The sequence below is a fragment of the Mya arenaria genome, chromosome 8 (genome assembly GCF_026914265.1).
Source record: "Mya arenaria isolate MELC-2E11 chromosome 8, ASM2691426v1".
Taxonomy (NCBI): domain Eukaryota; kingdom Metazoa; phylum Mollusca; class Bivalvia; order Myida; family Myidae; genus Mya; species Mya arenaria.
Window position 1 is genome coordinate 33,463,560 of NC_069129.1, and position 19,631 is coordinate 33,483,190.

The 19,631-nt window shown below is 39.3% G+C and overlaps 1 protein-coding gene across 3 annotated transcripts in view; it reads right to left on the minus strand.

Moving 5' to 3' along the window:
- Positions 1-19,631, minus strand: part of LOC128243940 (WD repeat-containing protein 7-like) — a 48,069-nt gene that overhangs the window by 26,696 nt on the left and 1,742 nt on the right. For 2 of the 3 annotated variants that reach the window (XM_052961960.1, XM_052961957.1), the window contains exons 2-9: positions 19,179-19,365; positions 18,726-18,832; positions 18,243-18,321; positions 16,109-16,277; positions 13,248-13,318; positions 10,142-10,258; positions 4,922-5,067; positions 334-351 (exon numbers count right to left, since the gene is read on the minus strand). In XM_052961960.1, coding sequence (XP_052817920.1) covers positions 334-351; positions 4,922-5,067; positions 10,142-10,258; positions 13,248-13,318; positions 16,109-16,277; positions 18,243-18,321; positions 18,726-18,832; positions 19,179-19,340 — 869 coding nt within the window. In that variant the 5' untranslated portion in view covers positions 19,341-19,365. The remainder of the gene's footprint in view (positions 1-333; positions 352-4,921; positions 5,068-10,141; positions 10,259-13,247; positions 13,319-16,108; positions 16,278-18,242; positions 18,322-18,725; positions 18,833-19,178; positions 19,366-19,631) is intronic. The other variant, XM_052961958.1, reaches the window with a different exon arrangement.

Genomic DNA, 19,631 nt, shown 5'->3' on the forward strand with positions numbered 1-19,631 from the left:
GTTTGACAGCCCTGAGTAAAATGGCCAATGGTCAAGTGAAACTACATGACCAGTGAGAATACCCCACCAGTTAAGAGATATTTGTTCAGTCTACTTTCTGATCAATTATTTTAACTCCAATAAGTTTGTTAATGTGCAAAAACAGTCATAAACTCCAAATCTTACAAAAGCATATTAATTGTAAAAACTAGTGATCAAATTTGAATAAATTAAAACAAATTAGTAAAGCATACACATGCTGCATTAGGCTCATACATGAAACAAAATATTTCAATTAAAGTTAAAAATATATATTATAATTATGAATATCGCATGCATGGAGTATCTACTTACTCTTCACTGACATCACAACTTTAAAGAAACAGAAGATATCATTGCCTCACTCAAAATAAACAGAACCATTAGAAAAGTCTCTCGAACATGCAAACAGTATACATACTAGCTAATCAACATACCATTTGTTGACAATTATATTTTATTTTTTATTTCATTACATCTTGTCAACATTATATTCAAAATGCAGAACATAAATGAAGGAACATGTATTAAAAGTGCTTGATGTTATCAAATATAACATATAAATTTTGGATTAAGAAAAAAATATCATAAGAGCTATGACATAAATATAAACCTTTAATCAACTGACCTTAAAATCATTAGGGTTTATCTACTTCTCATGACCAATTTTTTTAGCTCAAGGTCGCCATTTACAAATTGACCTCAAAATCAAATAAGGTTTATCTGCTGGTCTAATGATGACTAACATGGCTACCAAGTTTTAGATAGGTCCCTGTGGGAAAGGGTTCACAAGTTATTGATCAGAAACTGTTGGGACAGACAGACAGAGGCATAAGAAATAAAAATAATAAATCATGTGCCAACATTGAAAGTTTTTAGCATTTAAATGTTTCTATTTCTCGTTTCAGGTGAACTGAACATATTTCAGAACAAAACATTTTTTTTTAACAAAAATTCTATCTGAGGTAGTAGGATAATAAAAGGTGTTCAAGAGGCCTTTATTCTACCCATTATTTCTTTACCTATATATTCTTAAATATAAGCAATCACACTGGGTGGGTTTAAAGGATAAAAGAAATACACAAATCCATTAGTCTCAATTCTATTGCTCCTCAAGTAATGCATTGCTAATGCAAAATGTTTAGCAATACAGACTCCTGTAATAATAATTGCAGCAGCAGCAGCAGCAGTTACCACAGGTAACAGAAAGCTTGCAGTTTGAGCCAAGGTTTCTTATGGAAAATACTAGCATTACAGAAATCTACCTCTGTGTACTAAATTATCCTAAATAAAGACAGATCTTTACATTATATAAACACTGTAACAACCAGACACCATTTGACAAGTATTTACCTCTGAACAGCCCTTCCTTTTAGCAAGCTTTTAAAAATGGGGTTTAAAAATTGTTAATTAGTCTCATATTGATATTTATAAATACAATTAACTGTTGAGAAAGTGTCAATAAACTGTTACAATTATTGTTCAACATTTATTTCATACATCAGGAGTAAACAAAATAGTCACATCCTCCCCAAAAACAGCGGGCACCGGTAACCATTATTTTAATATTATTTAAAAAAGATTCTGAAGCAAATTGTATAAAATATTGATTAAGTTATCCAAAGGTAATCTGTTAGCACTTTTAAATTATTTGATTGGTCGATAGTTATTATTGGATAAATATTGACCAATCAAATAAATGTTAACTAACATAGGCTAACTTTGACCAAACCAAAGAGTTAAATATCCAGTTTTACACAATTGGCTGTTTTTTTATCATATTTTATACAACATGCTAAAGTCTTACATAAACTTGTGATCATTAAACATGGACAAGCTGATTCAGCCAATACATTTCGGCCATGGTTCCAATCAGGGATGAAACCAGACTTTAGAAACATTGAGCCATCTGACACAAACTTAGGTATTCAATCATCAAAACAGGATCATCAAAACAGGATTTCTTTATAGTCTATAGATAGAGAAAACCTGCCCTGATCCATGACTGCTGTTTCACTTTAAGAACCTAACCTGTCTGAAACAGCTGTAAAATTCAGACATCGCGAAAACCGTCAGTCTGACGGTCCTGACCGGTAAATCTTGACTCGGTTCGACTAAATTTGTGATGGGTCATTCCGTCTGATACCTGCCGTCCACTAGGCCCCTGAAGGGTTCCCGAAAGCGGAATTTGCAAAATCGGGATGATTCGGCATGTCTTCGCGATGATCTGGAACCCTTCCGTGTCCTTCCTTAACACTTCTGGAAACCTTCGGGCCAAAACGGGATCGAAAAAACTTCGGCATCCAAATTTTAAATGTTAAAATTTGGACGCCAAAGGATTTATTCAGGACGGCTTCGGGATCTTCGGAAAACCATCGGGAACCATTCGCGATGTTCGGGAAACCATTGCCATTAACCCGGCATCTTCGGAAAGCCTTCTGCGAGGCTTCGTAATCTTTTAGCCATAAATTCCTTCAATTCAGAATCATTAAAGATCTGGAAGTCTGACATGAAAGCCCATACCCCGAGGTCACACCAGATAACTTTTAGTTTGCATCGACTAACGCCAAAAGGACTATGCTAAAGAAGCCCTTGTTGGTGTGATACAAACTTCCCGAACCCGGTGGCTTCTTGATTTGCACATGTTTGCCATCAAGAGCACGAAGAGTATGAGGCATGTTCCACCTTCGTTCGGCATGGTTTATATACCCCGACTATCAACTCCGCAACATTTCAGCATTCTATCGCCAACAATTAGGCATGTAACTGCAACCATTCAGCACGATCGGGAAACATTTGGGAGCCGTTTCCGGAACTGTCGGTATTCTTTTGCGTCGCATTCAGCTGCTTCGGATAGGATGCATGTGAATACATGCCGAACGGGCCCAATGGCAAAGCTCCGCCCATTTATTGATATATGATCCCGAAAGGTTCCCGAAACTAGCAAAATTTTATCGACAACCCTTTCTGCAAAGCATCGGGGCTGTAGTGGACGGCAGCTATGACCAACAGTTTTCATGGCCAGATGTAGAAAATAATGAAGATATAATCTTTATCAATTATCAAACACCGCTTAAAAGTAAAAATAATTTATTTGCCTCCCTTTGCAATACATTACCAAGTGCGAGTGTAAAAAAATGGCTATCTTAAATTAAGCTGGTTTAGTAATATTTTGTGAAATAAAGCTCCGTGAACTGTTATTTGTGTTCAAGTTAAATATCTAAATACGTTTTCATTTCTTGTAAATGTAAAATTAGCAACAAACAAAAATTGTTGGACCGGCAAATTTTCTTTCGGACCGACAAAATATCATAGGCTGTCGGTTCAAATGACAGAGACTTTTTCTGAACATTCGCGATGTGTGAAAATTACCTTGTTTGTACACATTTTTCACTGTTTTATCAATATCTTTGGCTCCCTTAAACGAGCAAATATAAAGATTTTCAGCAATTATTTTCATTTCATAGCCTATTTGATAAGGCATAGATTTGTCCATGGTTAATGACCAAAGGTGTTATGGATAATCATTCACCAGAACAACATCTCAAAGCAGAACATGCACATTGAAATTTATGAAAACTAAAGGGGGGCTGTATTCACTAACGTCCTGGGTCTGTGTTTCAGACTCAGACTCAGAAATGCTATTATAGGAGCAAAGATGGTAAAAAACGATGCTACAAATACTCTGTTCTACAATCAGGTACACACATTTAGTCAAAATTAGTTGTATTATGTATATTTCAAAACATATAAACATTCAGTTTTCTGAGCTGGAGTCTGAAACTAAGTGAATAAGACCCAAGGAAAATGTGTATTGGCCACAATAACAAAGGTAACACAAAAAAGTTTCATACTGGAATATTTAAAATCAAGCACATTTGTTATAACATTCCATAAATCATCATAGAAATTACAGTCACAGCTTATCGTATTTGTAACTATTATTTTTATATTTAATATCATTATTGAATCTAAGAAGCATAAGAAAGTGGTCTAAATGATAGCTATGAAATATAGTGACTTTCTTGTAACTCCTTGCAACATGAAGAATTAGAAATAAATAGTGAGGGTATAATGTTGTTTTTCTTTCACATGAGTTGTGTATTGAGGTGAAAATTACTTATATGTATTATATGCAGACAATATTGAAAATGCATATAAAACATTGTTTAAGTAAAATAATGACATATGTAAGTTGATTTTCCTACCTCATAAAAAGTGTTAAATTAATTTCTACAAACTTATGTCTTTTTCATTAGTTGTCACTGTAATTAACATTTGACCTCCAATCCTCACTCCGTTACAGTGACCTTAACCTTGAAGTGGATAGTACATCACATTGTGATCCAAGTTTCATAAAGATCATTCCATAACGCAGGAGATATAAAACACACATGAAATGCACGACTTAAATCCTAAACCATTTACTGTGACCTCAATATGGTGAACGTTTTGCTGTTAAGTTATAATTGGAGAATGTATGGAGCAGTCATGAAAATCACATGTTATCCTAGTGCGACTTCGAAATTGACAAAAGTTAGCTGGGACATGCTCTCTGTAATTTGGCTGGCTGCGCTAAATAATTCTGCAAAGAATTCAAAATCCATCCATCGGTTAACCAGTTTTAAAACAGTCACAAAATGTAAGGCTCAAACTTTTAATATTGCCTTGAAGAGAAGAACATTTGATCCAAGTTTCAAAAACATCACATACAATATTAACAATTATTCTATTGAAATGGAAGAAGTACATACAGCTATATTGTAAAATTTTGTAAAAAGCAGTACACAAACAGCTGTATTTTAGAATTTTGTATAAGGCAGTACATCCAGCTGTTGTGTATCATTTTGTACAAGGCAATACATACAGCTGTATGTATCATTTTGTACCAAGCACTTCATACTTTGTGGGTAGTTTGTACAGGTATCCTTTCCCCTCGTTACTCCAGACAACGACGCGGTCAACGCTGAGAAAATCCCCACCGGACCATCGCTCTCCGCACCGGTTTGCTTCTGAACACAGCAGCGTAAAATCACCAGCATCGTAAATCTGAAAAACAAAAACTGATATAAAATTCTGTTAACCAACACATTTACCTCAGACAGGGAAATGATTTCCTAATATAATGAAGGTGAAATTGCCCTGTCCAGGAAAGGATTTCAACAGGTTAAAATAGATAAACTTTCTTTTCTTTTTGTCAAGGGCTTCCCATATTCTGTTATATAACTGCTACTGGAAAAGGAAAACTCAAGGAAGTCTTTAAAAGTCCAAATTGACAAAACACCATGCATAAGGGCATATACTAATGTATTCAATGTTTACCGAAAGGCTCCAATTTCAGAACTTATGTCAGGAAAAACCCCAGTGCCATAGAATAAACAAAATCTTATTCTCATTACAATAAATGTCCTCAATATCAGATTTCACCAGCAAATCATACAGAATCACATCAAGTAAGTGATCATACATCTCGAAAATTGACCTTTTCCTTGTATATGATGTATCTCCTTGCTCTGATCATGTTATTCTAAATATAAAGCCCTAATGACAAACATAAAATCAATTTGGCATGAACTTATCGTTTTTGCAAAATAAATGCTTTAAATCTATACACTGGTGTGTCCATGTATATCAGAAAAAGTATTCTTTACAGTACTCTAGTCAGCATAACAGCGTATCTGCTCATGACAATGATGCACATAGAGTTCTTAATCCATACATGATCCTTAATAGAACACATTTTCTAAAAACATCTAACACTTGAGTAGTCAGACAATACAACATTAAAACTAAGCTGTGTAACAAGCAATTCTGTGCAATCTAGCGCTGAACAAACATAACAAATAAAACAAAACCTGTGAATAATAGCATACAACTTATCTGTAACCAAGTAAAATATTAAAGGCAATTTTATTTTAACAGCATGATTCCGACACAACAGCTTGTTAGAAATTAATATGATGTTATATTTACCAGTGGATACAAATATTGACTGAGGCATAACAAAACATTTATTATATTTAAGAAATGTTACACACCACTGAGGGTCATATTACATTATAAGGACTGGCTTGTCAGCCCCCTTAGGTGTATATGAACCTTTGGGTCCGGATAATAGCGGGGACTTTGATTTTCGTTCCAGCTGAGCCCGAGTAAAATTCCCACCCAGAGGGGGCAAACTGCTGGTAAAATCGCCGCCAAATGCCCCGCACCAACAGACCCTAGATAAGGCCCCTTCCCCGCTATTTTTGATGCAAAGACAAAATCCACGCATGCACACCCTGCTGGGCCACCTGGAAGGTAAAAACGCGGCCCATTTCCCCAGCTATCCCCGGTATACCCCCGGACCTGGGGTGGGTGGGTGGGGGGGCGTGTTTCTAATTGAATGGTCCATTATATCTCTATTTTTACCCATTTCCTACAATATATGATCATGTTGCTCTTATTTTCATGTAATAAATAAGGGACGAATTTCATGTAATAAATAAGGGAAGAACCAACACAATCAGTAAAATTGTAAAGTGGAATTGCGTATGAAATACATGCAGCAATAATCAAAAAAATATTTACAGCATGTCAATCCTGTGAAAAAATAAAAGCAAAAACAGGATCGCCGTGGAGTGAACAACAATGCTTGTCTGTCTTTCAGGCCAGCAAGGGACATAATTCCACAATTGTTATGACCAGAGTTATGGGCCTTGCTTTACAAACCTTAATTGTCTCATGCAACATGTGTAGTACCAGGTTACATATGAATATCTAAAACAGTTTCAGACTTATGGCCATGGTTAAACATTCTAAAAGATTATGAGAATACCAATCAAAACACATGTGCCAAATTATGTTAGAACCCTCCGTGCATGACAAAGTTACAGCCAAAACATGTCCATCTATACTCTATTGGAATAAATGCAGCATTTCATAATGATAAACCTGTAAGTGTGACCTTGATCTTTCATGTCATTTTTATGTTCCTCATACATGTGGAAAGTACCTTAAAAATCCCTTTGAGCATGACAAAGTTACAGCCAAGACACAGAAAAGAGGAAAGACAGTGTGATTTATTTATGCCTGCAGGGGCTTATAAATTGTAACTGATTCAGTTTTCAATGACACTGTCACTTAGAATACTTTAACTTCCATCCCTCCGGATGGTTCTCACGCTGTTAAATCATCTACTTATACATGTTGAGTGGCTACAAACATTGAAAGTAAAATACTGAGGGCTGCAAATCCAGACAGAACTGAAACAGAATCTCATTGGTTTAACTGATTATGAATTCTAAAGGCAGTTTCTATGGCAACAACAAGCATCTTACCCTTCTTTCTTTCCCCTCCCCAAATACAGTGGGAGGGCGAAATGTGTACACCTTCAAATGTACAGAAATGCATCTTGAATAGGTATAAAGGTTTAGAATGCAATATTCAAGTTCTCTTACCCAGGACAGAAAATAGGTGAAAAAGGTTTATTAATTCATTGAAAAAAAAGAGTTTTATATCACTAACTTGTACATGTTGAACATAAGTATAGTAAGATGTTAAATTAGCTTACAACGCATGGATTTTCTTGCAATATTTGCAAAATGTATTTGAGGTGCAAATACCGGTAATAATAATCTATTGTCTGTGTTAACTAAGCCGTTTCATACAAAAAAGTTGCTACATACAGCTATAAATTGTAAACAGACAATATTCAAGAGTTTCAGTTTCTCACCAACCAAAACTAAACAAGCTTCCCTTGAATCTGACAGAAACAAGCAAGATTTCTTTAAAAAGATATAAATTCAAAATAATGAGTTTTAAACAAGACACAAATAGAATGCTGTAAGCAGCCTATTGTTTTAATGATTATTTTGTAAAGGGAGGAAAACATGCAAAATACCACAAAAAAACATGGAAGCCTTCTAGAAGCAAGTAGCACTATGTCCAACAGCTGTAGTAAAACTATTGCACATGACAAAAGTGGGTTCACACTATGAACATTTGAAGCATTTGAAAAGTCTAAGAAATGAGCCCAAATGTCAGCAAAATTATGTTCCTAAGAATGATTTCTTACAGTCACACTGCAAACATTTAACATCTGGCACACATCAATTTTTATGAATGTTTCCTAGCATTTGACAGCATGTGCTAGCACCTGGCTGCATTTTCCAGTGTTTTACTTAGTTTCTATTAGCTCGGTGAACATTTGGCAGATGTAGCACATGTGCAGTGGTCGACAACTAAGTCCAACTTGGATTAACAAATACTCAGCACAGGTAAGTGTCAGGCTATGTCTTCAAGAAGTGGTCATATGAGTTCTGTTGTTCAAAGTTCACCTTAACTACGGGGTTTGCTATGGAAAGCTGGCCTACACTAGCCCCTTGCATTACAATCACATTGATTGCGTCGGATACCTGTTGGACAAGCATTCCGCTAAGTTCACCAGCGCCAGCAAGCTTTTAAGTCGACTGTTGCCAACAGAGTCTAATTAAGGCAAACTTTGTTCAACTTAATCAAGTGTTCAGGAAGGATCACAAACGGAGCACAATTTACACCTATGTTTATTTCCAAACGTCCACAAAGTTTTTGCATGAACACAACGTAACATAAATTCTTATAATCAACATTTACAAGCGGAGCTGGATGTTTGCCCAAATGTGGGTAAACGTCAGTTCAAACGTCGTAGTGTGAACCCAGCTTGAGATTAAAATAAAAGCATGTGAAAAAAGATCACAATGAATTAAATTTTTATGAATCATAAATCTTAGCTCTAACGTGGCAGCTAAGCATACATTTGCTTTTGTTTCAGAATGATGATAAAGTCTAGCATACATTAATTATCAAGTATCTAGAGAAAAAAACTTACAAACATAAAGATGTTTTTACAAAACAAAAGAAATATCTTGAGAATGTATCATATCAATTTTTTAAATTTTTGCCTTTAAGATATTTTGAGAACAAACTTTTGTATTCATATATCTCTAGTAATATCACGGTATTGACACTGCTCAGATAGTATGTGATTTATAAAGGCCATTAGCTCGGTTGGTAGTGCACCAGATTTGCAAGTATGGGCTCCTAGGTTCAATCCCCTGACTTCCCTCATACTTTTTAAGCTTATGAAAAATGGGACCATGGCTATGGCTGGTACCCATTGTATGAGTGGGCCCGAGAATTCTGCAGATTCAAGGATCTCATCATTATATAGTCCTGTCTTGGAATTTGCTGACAAACTCCAGCATAGAGGAGGTATATATCAGGGTATTGGTCAGAGAGCATGTGAATTATTCCAGGATGTAAGCACAGTTGATAGAGCACCAGGATGTGCTGGATGGAAAGCCTGTGACATGTATCCTTTGTACATGAAGGTAAATAACAGACTATATGTATATGTAGAGACACTAACAAATGTTGACCTTTCATATACCAGTATTAATCCAAAGGTATTTATATAGCTCCAGAGCAGATAATTACTGTATAAACCTACTTAAATAAAGCATTACATAATTATCAGTCTTTTTTATTTGATATAGCAGATCTTCCCTATACATTAGTTTAAAATCATGGAATTTTAACCAAAATTGAAATCAACCATTAGAACCATTCATAAAACTAGATTTCAAGCATTGTTTTCTCCCACACTGAAAGCAATAAGCAAGAGAAGATGCCACTGATGTAAAACTAATTTAAAAGCAAATACTGTCTAGATAATAAGTTTTCTCCTGTTTTGTTTTCTAGGATGCCTAAAATAACAATCTTGAAAGCATGATAAAACTGGCCACCTTGCAGTTACAGGAGGAATTCCAGTGATCATCCTAAACAAGTAAATATCTCTGCCATAGTGTAAAACGTTCAGCTGCATCATGGTCTTTGTAATTCATATACCTTTCCATTTGTTGTATGCAACTTTTAAGTCTCAAAGTGCACCAAAGTTTAACCATTTAAAACATTCAAATTTCAGAATAATAACTAATCTTTTAACAGTGTACATGTAAGTTAGCTTAGCTTAGGACAGGATCAAACAATTTTCAACACTGTTGCTTCTTTACAATTTTCCATGATGGCAGTGGTCTATTGGTCTATCAGAGGAAGCAACCGCAGCTTATATTAAATGTCATGCGATATATGCCATGTAACATACCTGCCAGTACTTGGAGCACACAATAAGGACAGTACGCTGGTTGTAGGGGCAGCAGGTCAAGGTCTGGGCATTCAGGCACCGTATCTGCTTAGACTCATCTTCATGTATAACCTTGCTCTGGAGTGACATATTTCTATCATGACATTTATAGCTACATCACAGTATTAGAACAAAATTGTATTTGTAAGTGTTAGAAAGATATAATTATTGGTACTAATATTTGATGTATGATTGCTTATACACTCTATCAGGGCCGAGACTTTCACATCACTTACCCTTGCTTCACTCCCACTCAGGGCCCACACATTCAAATCACTTACTCTTGCTTCACTCCCACTCAGGGCCCACACGTGCACCACTTAGGGCCCACACAATTCAAATCACTTACCCTTGCTTCATTCCAACTCAGGGCCCACACGTTCACCACTTAAGGCCCACACCTTCGCATCACTTACCCTTGCTTCATTCCCACTCACGGCCCACACCTTCACATCACTTACTTTTGCTTCACTCCCACTCAGGGCCCACACCTTCACATCACTTACCCTTGCTTCAATCCCACTCACAGCCCACACCTTCATATCACTTACTCTTGCTTCACTCCCACTCACAGCCCACACTTTCACATCACTTACCCTTGCTTCATTCCCACTCAGGGCCCACACCTTCACATCACTTACCCTTGCTTCACTCCCACTCAGGGCCCACACCTTCACATCACTTACCCTTGCTTCACTCCCACTCAGGGCCCACATCTTCACATCACTTACTCTTGCTTCACTCCCACTTAGAGCCCACACCTTCATTGCTTCACTCCCACTCAGGGCTCACACCTTCACATCACTTACTCTTGCTTCACTCCCACTCAGGGCCCACAGTTTCACATCACTTACCCTTGCTTCACTCCCACTCAGGGCCCACACCTTCACATCAATTACCCTTGCTTCACTCCCACTCAGGGCCCAAATGTTCACATCACTTCCTTTTGCTTCACTACCACTAAGGGCCCACACCTTCACATCACTTACCCTTGCTTCACTCCCACTCAGGGCCCTCACCTTCACATCACTTACCCTTTCTTCATTCCCACTCACCGCCCACACCTTCACATCACTTACCCTTGCTTCACTCCCACTCTGGGCCAACACGTTCACATCACTTACTCTTGCTTCATTCCCACTCAGGGTCCACACCTTCACATCACTTACTCTTGCTTCACTCCCACTCAGGGCCCACACCTTCACATCACTTACTCTTGCTTCATTCCCACTTAGGGCCCACACCTTCATTGCTTCACTCCCACCCAGGGCTCACACCTTCACATCACTTACCCTTCCTTCATTCCCACTCCGGGCCCACACCTTTACATCACTTACTCTTGCTTCATTCCCACTCAGGGCCAACACCTTCACATCACTTACTCTTGCTTCACTCCCACTCAGGGCCCACATCACTTACCCTTGCTTCACTGCCACTCAGGGCCCACACCTTCACATCACTTACTCTTGCTTCATTCCCACTCAGGGCCCACATGTTCACATCACTTACTCTTGCTTCATTCCCACTCAGGGCCCACACATTCACATCACTTACTCTTGCTTTATTCCCACTCACAGCCCACACCTTCACATCACTTACCCTTGCTTCATTCCCACTCACGGCCCACACCTTCACATCACTTACCCTTGCTTCACTCCCACTCAGGGCCCACATCTTCACATCACTTACTATTGCTTCACTCCCACTTAGGGCCCAAACCTTCATTGCTTCACTCCCACTCAGGGCTCACACCTTCACATCACTTACTCTTGCTTCACTCCCACTCAGGGCCCACACTTTCACATCACTTACTCTTGCTTCATTCCCACTCACGGTCCACACCTTCACATCACTTACCCTTGCTTCACTCCCACCCAGGGCCCACACCTTCACATCACTTACCCTTGCTTCATTCCCACTCAGGGCCCACACCTTTACATCACTTACTCTTGCTTCATTCCCACTCAGGGCCAACACCTTCACATCACTTACTCTTGCTTCACTCCCACTCAGGGCTCACATGTTCACATCACTTACCCTTGCTTCACTGCCACTCAGGGCCCACACCTTCACATCACTTACTCTTGCTTCATTCCCACTCAGGGCCCACATGTTAACATCACTTACTCTTGCTTCACTCCCACTCAGGGCCCACACCTTCACATCACTTACTCTTGCTTCACTCCCACTTAGGGCCCACACATTCAAATCACTTACCCTTGCTTCATTCCCACTCAGGGCCCACATGTTCACATCACATCACTCTTGCTTCATTCCCACTCAGGGCCCACATCACTTACTCTTGCTTCATTCCCACTCAGGGCCCACACCTTCACATCACTTACTCTTGCTTCACTCCTACTCAGGGCCCACATGTTCACATCACATCACTCTTGCTTCATTCCCACTCAGGGCCCACATGTTCACATAACTTACCCTTGCTTCACTCCCACTCAGGGCCCACACCTTCACATCACTTACCCTTGCTTCACTCCCACTCAGGGCCAACACCTTCACATCACATCACTCTTGCTTCATTCCAACTCAGGGCCCACATGTTCACATCACTTACCCTTGCTTCACTCCCACTAAGGGCCCACACCTTCACATCACGTACCCTTGCTTCACTCCCACTCAGGGCCAACACCTTCACATCACTTACTCTTGCTTCACTCCAACTCAGGGCCCACATATTCACATCACTTACTCTTGCTTCACTCCCACTTAGGGCCCACACCTTCACATCACTTACCCTTGCTTCACTCCCACTCAGGGCCAACACCTTCACATCACTTACCCTTGCTTCACTCCCACTCAGGGCCAACACCTTCACATCACGTACCCTTGCTTCACACCCACTCAGGGCCAACACCTTCACATCACTTACCCTTGCTTCACTCCCACTCAGGGCCAACACCTTCACATCACGTACCCTTGCTTCACTCCCACTCAGGGCCAACACCTTCACATCACGTACCCTTGCTTCACTCCCACTCAGGGCCAACACCTTCACATCACGTACCCTTGCTTCACTCCCACTCAGGGCCAACACCTTCACATCACTTACCCTTGCTTCACTACCACTAAGGGCCCACACTTTGACAGCACCAGAGTTGGATATTGCCACAATCACATCATCTGAAACACAAACATATTAAATGAAACATACATTTACAGGGTTTTATATATTACTCCTTTTATTCTTCTGATTATCTTCATTCAAATAGACTTTATGAGCCATTTGGATATTCCAATATATATAAGGTTTCAGGTTAATCACATCTAATTGCATTATTCAATTTGCAGGCAGTGTAAAAAATTGAATGACAAACTATGTAATGTGTATACTTAAACAGTTTGAATTACTGCCAAACGCAACTGTGACGCCCTGCCAACAACTTTTGCAACAAAAAGAGTACTCAACATGACCCTCCCGCCATTGGTACGCAACAAGATCCTACATCCACTGTGTAATCCACAAGACCCACCCCACCCTACATTGTATTCTCAACAAGACCCACCCCCATAGGTACTTAACAAGACCCACCCTACATTGGGTACTTAACAAGACCCACCATCCACTGGGTATTCAACAAGACTCACCCTCAATTGGATACTCAACAAGACCCACCCTCAATTTGATACTCAACAAGACCCACCCTACATTGGGTACTCAACAAGACTGACCCTCAATTGGATACTCAACAAGACCCACCCTTCATTGGGTACTCAACAAGATCCACCCTACATTGGGTACTCAACAAGACCCACCCTACATTGGGTACTCAACAAGACCCACCCTCAATTGGATACTCAACAAGACCCACCCTTCATTGGGTACTCAACAACACTCACCCTCAATTGGATACTCAACAAGACCCACCCTTCATTGGGTTCTCAACAAGATCCACCATACATTGGGTACTCAACAAGACCCACCCTACAATGGGTACTCAACAAGACCCACCCTCCATTGGATACTCAACAAGACTCGCCCTCAATTGGATACTCAACAAGACCCATCCTTTATTAGGTACTCAACAAGATCCACCCTACATTTGGTACTCAACAAGACCCACCCTCAAATGGACACTCAACAAGACCCACCCTTCATTGGGTACTTAACAAGACCCACCCTACATTGGATACTCAACAAGACCCACCCTCCATTGTATACTCAACAAGACCCACCCTTCATTGGGTACTCAACAAGAGCCACCCTACATTGGATACTTAACAAGACCCACCATCCAATGGGTATTCAACAAGACTCACCCTCAATTGGATACACAACAAGACCCACCCTCAATTTGGTACTCAACCAGACCCACCCTTCATTGGATACTCAACAAGACTCACCCTCAATTGGATACTCACCAAGACCCACCCTTCATTGGGTACTCAACAAGATCCACCCTACATTGGGTACTCAACAAGACCCACCCTACATTGGGTACTCAACAATACCCACCCTACATTGGGTACTCAACAAGACCCACCCTATATTGGGTACTCAACAAGACCCACCCTCAATTGGATACTCAACAAGACTCACCCTCAATTGGATACTCAAAAAGACCCACCCTACATTGGGTACTCAACAAGATCCACCCTACATTGGGTACTCAACAAGACCCATCCTACATTGGGAACTCAACAAGACCCACCCTACATTGGATACTCAATAAGACCCACCCTCCATAGGTACTTAACAAGAGCCACCCTACATTGGGTACTTAACAAGACCAACCATCCGTTGGGTACATGTACTCAACAAGACCCAACCTCCATTGGATACCCAACAAGACCCACCCTACATAAGGTACTCAGCAAAGCCCACCTTCCATTGGGTACCCAACAAGGCCCACCCTACATAAGGTACTCAGCAAGACCCACCCTACATATTAAGGTACTCAGCAAGACCCACCCTACATAAAGTACTCAGCAAGACCCACCCTACATAAGGTACTCAGCAAGACCCACCCTACATAAGGTACTCAGCAAGACCCACCCTACATAAGGTACTCAGCAAGACCCACACTCCATTGGGTACCCAACAAGACCCACCCTACATAAGGTACTCAGCAAGACCCACCCTACATAAGGAACTCAGCAAGACCCACCCTACATAAGGTACTCAGAAAGACCCACCCTACATATTAAGGTACTCAGCAAGACCCACCCTACATATTAAGGTACTCAACAAGACCCACCCTACATAAGGTACTCAGCAAGACCCACCCTACATAAGGTACTCAACAAGACCCACCCTACATAAGGTACTCAGCAAGACCCACCCTACATATTAAGGTACTCAACAAGACCCACCCTACATAAGGTACTCAGCAAGACCCACCCTACATAAGGTACTCAACAAGACCCACCCTACATAAGGTACTCAGCAAGACCCACCCTACATAAGGTACTCAGCAAGACCCACCCTACATAAGGTGCTCAGCAAGACCCACCCTACATATTAAGGTACTCAACAAGACCCACCCTACATAAGGTACTCAGCAAGACCCACCCTACATAAGGTACTCAGCAAGACCCACCCTACATATTAAGGTACTCAACAAGACCTACCCTACATAAGGTACTCAGCAAGACCCACCCTACATAAGGTACTCAACAAGACCCACCCTACATAAGGTACTCAGCAAGACCCACCCTACATAAGGTACTCAGCAAGACCCACCCTACATAAGGTACTCAGCAAGACCCACCCTACATAATAAGGTACTCAACAAGACCCACCCTACATAAGGTACTCAGCAAGACCCACCCTACATAAGGTACTCAGCAAGACCCACACTCTATTTGGTACCCAACAAGACTCACCCTACATAAGGTACTCAGCAAGACCCACCCTCCATTGGGTACCCAAAAAGGCCCACCTTTCACTGTGTACTTAATAAAAAGACTCACCCTCCCGTTTTGCTGGTCGGAGCACACAACAAGCACTGATCCAGTCAGGGGATACACGGGAACACAATGTGTGGGTGATGTCAAATGTGAGAGGATTGATCAGCAGAATTTCTGCATAGTAGCCATTACACACAAGCTTCACATCCTTCGTGTTCCGGAAATGGTACGCCTAGGAGGTAAAAAAGTCTCAGAATTAGCTTTTCATAATTTCAAGAAGCCTGTTTTCACAGTATGACAAATATCAGTCAATTTTTACTACTAACTCGACTTAAAACAAGAAACATTGCATATACAATTTAACATAATAACACAATTCCTTATGCTTATCAAGAATGCAAAAGATATAATAAACCTGCTCAATAAATATCATTAAAAGTATACAGATGGGCTAAAAAGCTAAAGAAACAAAACACTTCAAATTATGAAATAAAATTTCAAACAGCTGTCACAGGATGTGACAAATACCCAAAATTTGACTTTTAAGCTCGTAATACCGGTCTATAATGAAGCAATGACAAAAGTAACACAACACCACCAAATTCAATGAAATTTATTTGGAGCATGGCATACACCAATACATGTAGCAACTCAATTATAACTGAACTGCACAATTAGAACCTTAACAACACACAACATCTTATAGTACCACAAACCTTGGACTTAACAAGAATTATTTAGTTGTGAACCAAACCCAATTTTATTTAGTTGCAATCTATGAAAGGTGTAATTATAATCTGTCATGCATTCCAACTTTTCCTTCATTCATATCTGCAGATCTTATTATAATTAAATATAGGTCATTGAGTTCATATCAATGAATTCATAAACTAGAAATGTGTCCATAGGACACCGATTCCCCCTAATGTCACGTTTGTCACAAAGAAAAGGGCAATTGTTTTTGTCCATTCTTCATAAATATGCATCATAATTATGAGATCCACAACTTAAACGCATAAAAAATATACCTTCCTAAAAGATATTCCTAAAGCCCTCTATTTTGAAGTTAAAAGCGACACAAATTCAAAAATACCAATTTTTCTTATTCAAGGGACATAACTCTGGATATACTATGTTCATCATCCCATTACCATTCCCCTAAGGTTTCATGACTCAAGGTTATATCGTTTTTGGAGTTTTGGAACAACACAAGTTCAATAGTGCCAATTTTTTATTATTCAAGGGCCATTACTCTGGTTTTACTAAGTGCAGCAGGAAACGAAATCCCAGGTGCAAAACTTCATCACCTAAAGAACATTTCACCAAGGTTTCTTGACTGTAGGTGAAATAATTTTGGAGTTTTGAGTGACCCAAGTCCATATAATACTTATGGACAACGGAAAGACATGAGCAAATCTATATTCCCCCTCCTGCAGGTATGTTTGGGGCATAAAAAAAATAATGTGCAACATTGACCTCTGAATATGACCTTGAACATTGAAATGTAAGCACAAAAGTCATGCAGTGCACCGTCCAATGGTGCTTGACAATTATCTGCTGTTTGATTGAAGTATCTTCAATAATAACAAAATTAAGGCTAAGAAAAGCATTGCAATAAAAATATTAATCTTATAACACTCACCTCTTTTGAAATTGTAGCTGAATTTTGTGTGCGAAACACCACACCATGGTGCGCAATAATTCTATGAAGTTTGATTGAAATCCCATTAATCAAAAACATATTTTTAGAAAGCCTAAACTGTACAACCTTGACCTTTGATATGAGAGCTTAATCTGTGTGTTTATGCAGTACACATTTCCCATGCTGTTTTACAATTCTGTGAAGTTTCATAGAATTCCCATTTATACCGTAGTTAAAAAAGTTATGGCAGCAGGTCTTTCCATGGTGCTCTTCAATTCTATTTAGTCAAACTGAATTCAAATTAATAGTTAAAAAGTTATGACTGAGACAGGAAGTATTGCTATTAGACACTTGGACAGAAGCACACAAAGTTCAAAGTCCTGCCCATATACAGATATGCATACATAAATACATATAGACAACGTGGAGTTGGACAGAAGGACAACAAGCACAGTGCGATTACTATTTGCCAACTGTCATGGGCATAAAAGTTCAACAACAACACTTTTAAGGCCAGAAGTATATGTTCATGACATGTAATATGTTGAGAGATACCTGCATGCTACTGTGAGTGTAGGACATCTTGGTTGTCTCAATGCAACGGCCATCTGCTATGTCCCAAAGACACATCTCTCTGGAAACATCGTCAACAATGTTTACTTAATTAAATCTGAATATGGACTGCCTAGTTCAGTCATCAGTAGCAATGGCAGATAGAGTAGGTCTTTACTATTCAGAACAAATTATCAGTGGATTTATCAAAATAGTATAAGAACATTGTATATTGATGTGTACAATATGTTTTTATCAAAATCAGTTAGTTTAAAGTTGGTAAGTGATGATTATAAAAGTTATTTTTCAATATGGTCCACTAAAAAACTGTATGTATATTATTGACAATAACCACTTATGAAAACATGAACATCTTGCTATTCCCCTAGCAATGGATAAAAATACAAAATGTAACTGGTTGACCCAATTGATCAGTATGTTATCACTTGATCAGTACATCATAATTCTAGACTAGTATAGGCTTGCCCATTTTCTGATGCGCTGACTAGGAGGGTGTTGCCTTGCTGTGCCGAGCCTGGGGCAATACACGATATGGCTGCAGTGTGGCCAAACAACATATGGCGAGGGTATACCTAGGTGAGATATACAAAAACATCAATTTATCTGCACTTTATTTCCAGAGTTTCCTGTGTAACATAATTCATGGGTTAATAATTTCAACATCACATATACTACCAGAATCTGCCTGTAGTTTTAGCCATTATGAATTATCATTATGCCATCACAATAAAACTTACATGTAAGGTTGAAGTATGAAGTGTGGAACATATACCTACAGTCTTACTAAATATCAGTAAAGCCAAAATTTCAATTGGTTCATGCATCTTCCTTACAGACCACTCAATTTCATTTCTTTTACACAGTAAAATGCATAGCACAATATCTTTTAACTCCACACTAAATAAGTGCAAGACGTACCTCCCAGGTAGGTGTTACATCCCATACACAGAGCTGGGCATCATTGCATGCAGTGACGACATGCTTCATGTTGGAAGACATCCATATGGCCGATATACAGTGGGTTGGGGCATTCTTTCCCCAGAGAACTACTGGTACCACTATATTGTTACCAACTACCATGTTGATCGCTCCCTTATTAGGTCTCCTGATGGTGGAAATCTTTATTACAAAAGTTGAACAAACATAACAAAAGCAGTCACAAAAATGTGGGTTGAAAAGCCAAAAGACCACTTTAAAACAAGACCAGTATCAGCTTTAAAACAAGACCAGTATCAGAAGGGCCAAGTAAGAAAAAGGTCCAGTCTGAAATGTATAATTTACCGGTAGGTCATTTTCTGATGATGAATCTTAGTACAGAACAATGTATCAAGAGCATTTTCAGGCTTCCTGTTCTATATTACAAAGAGTATT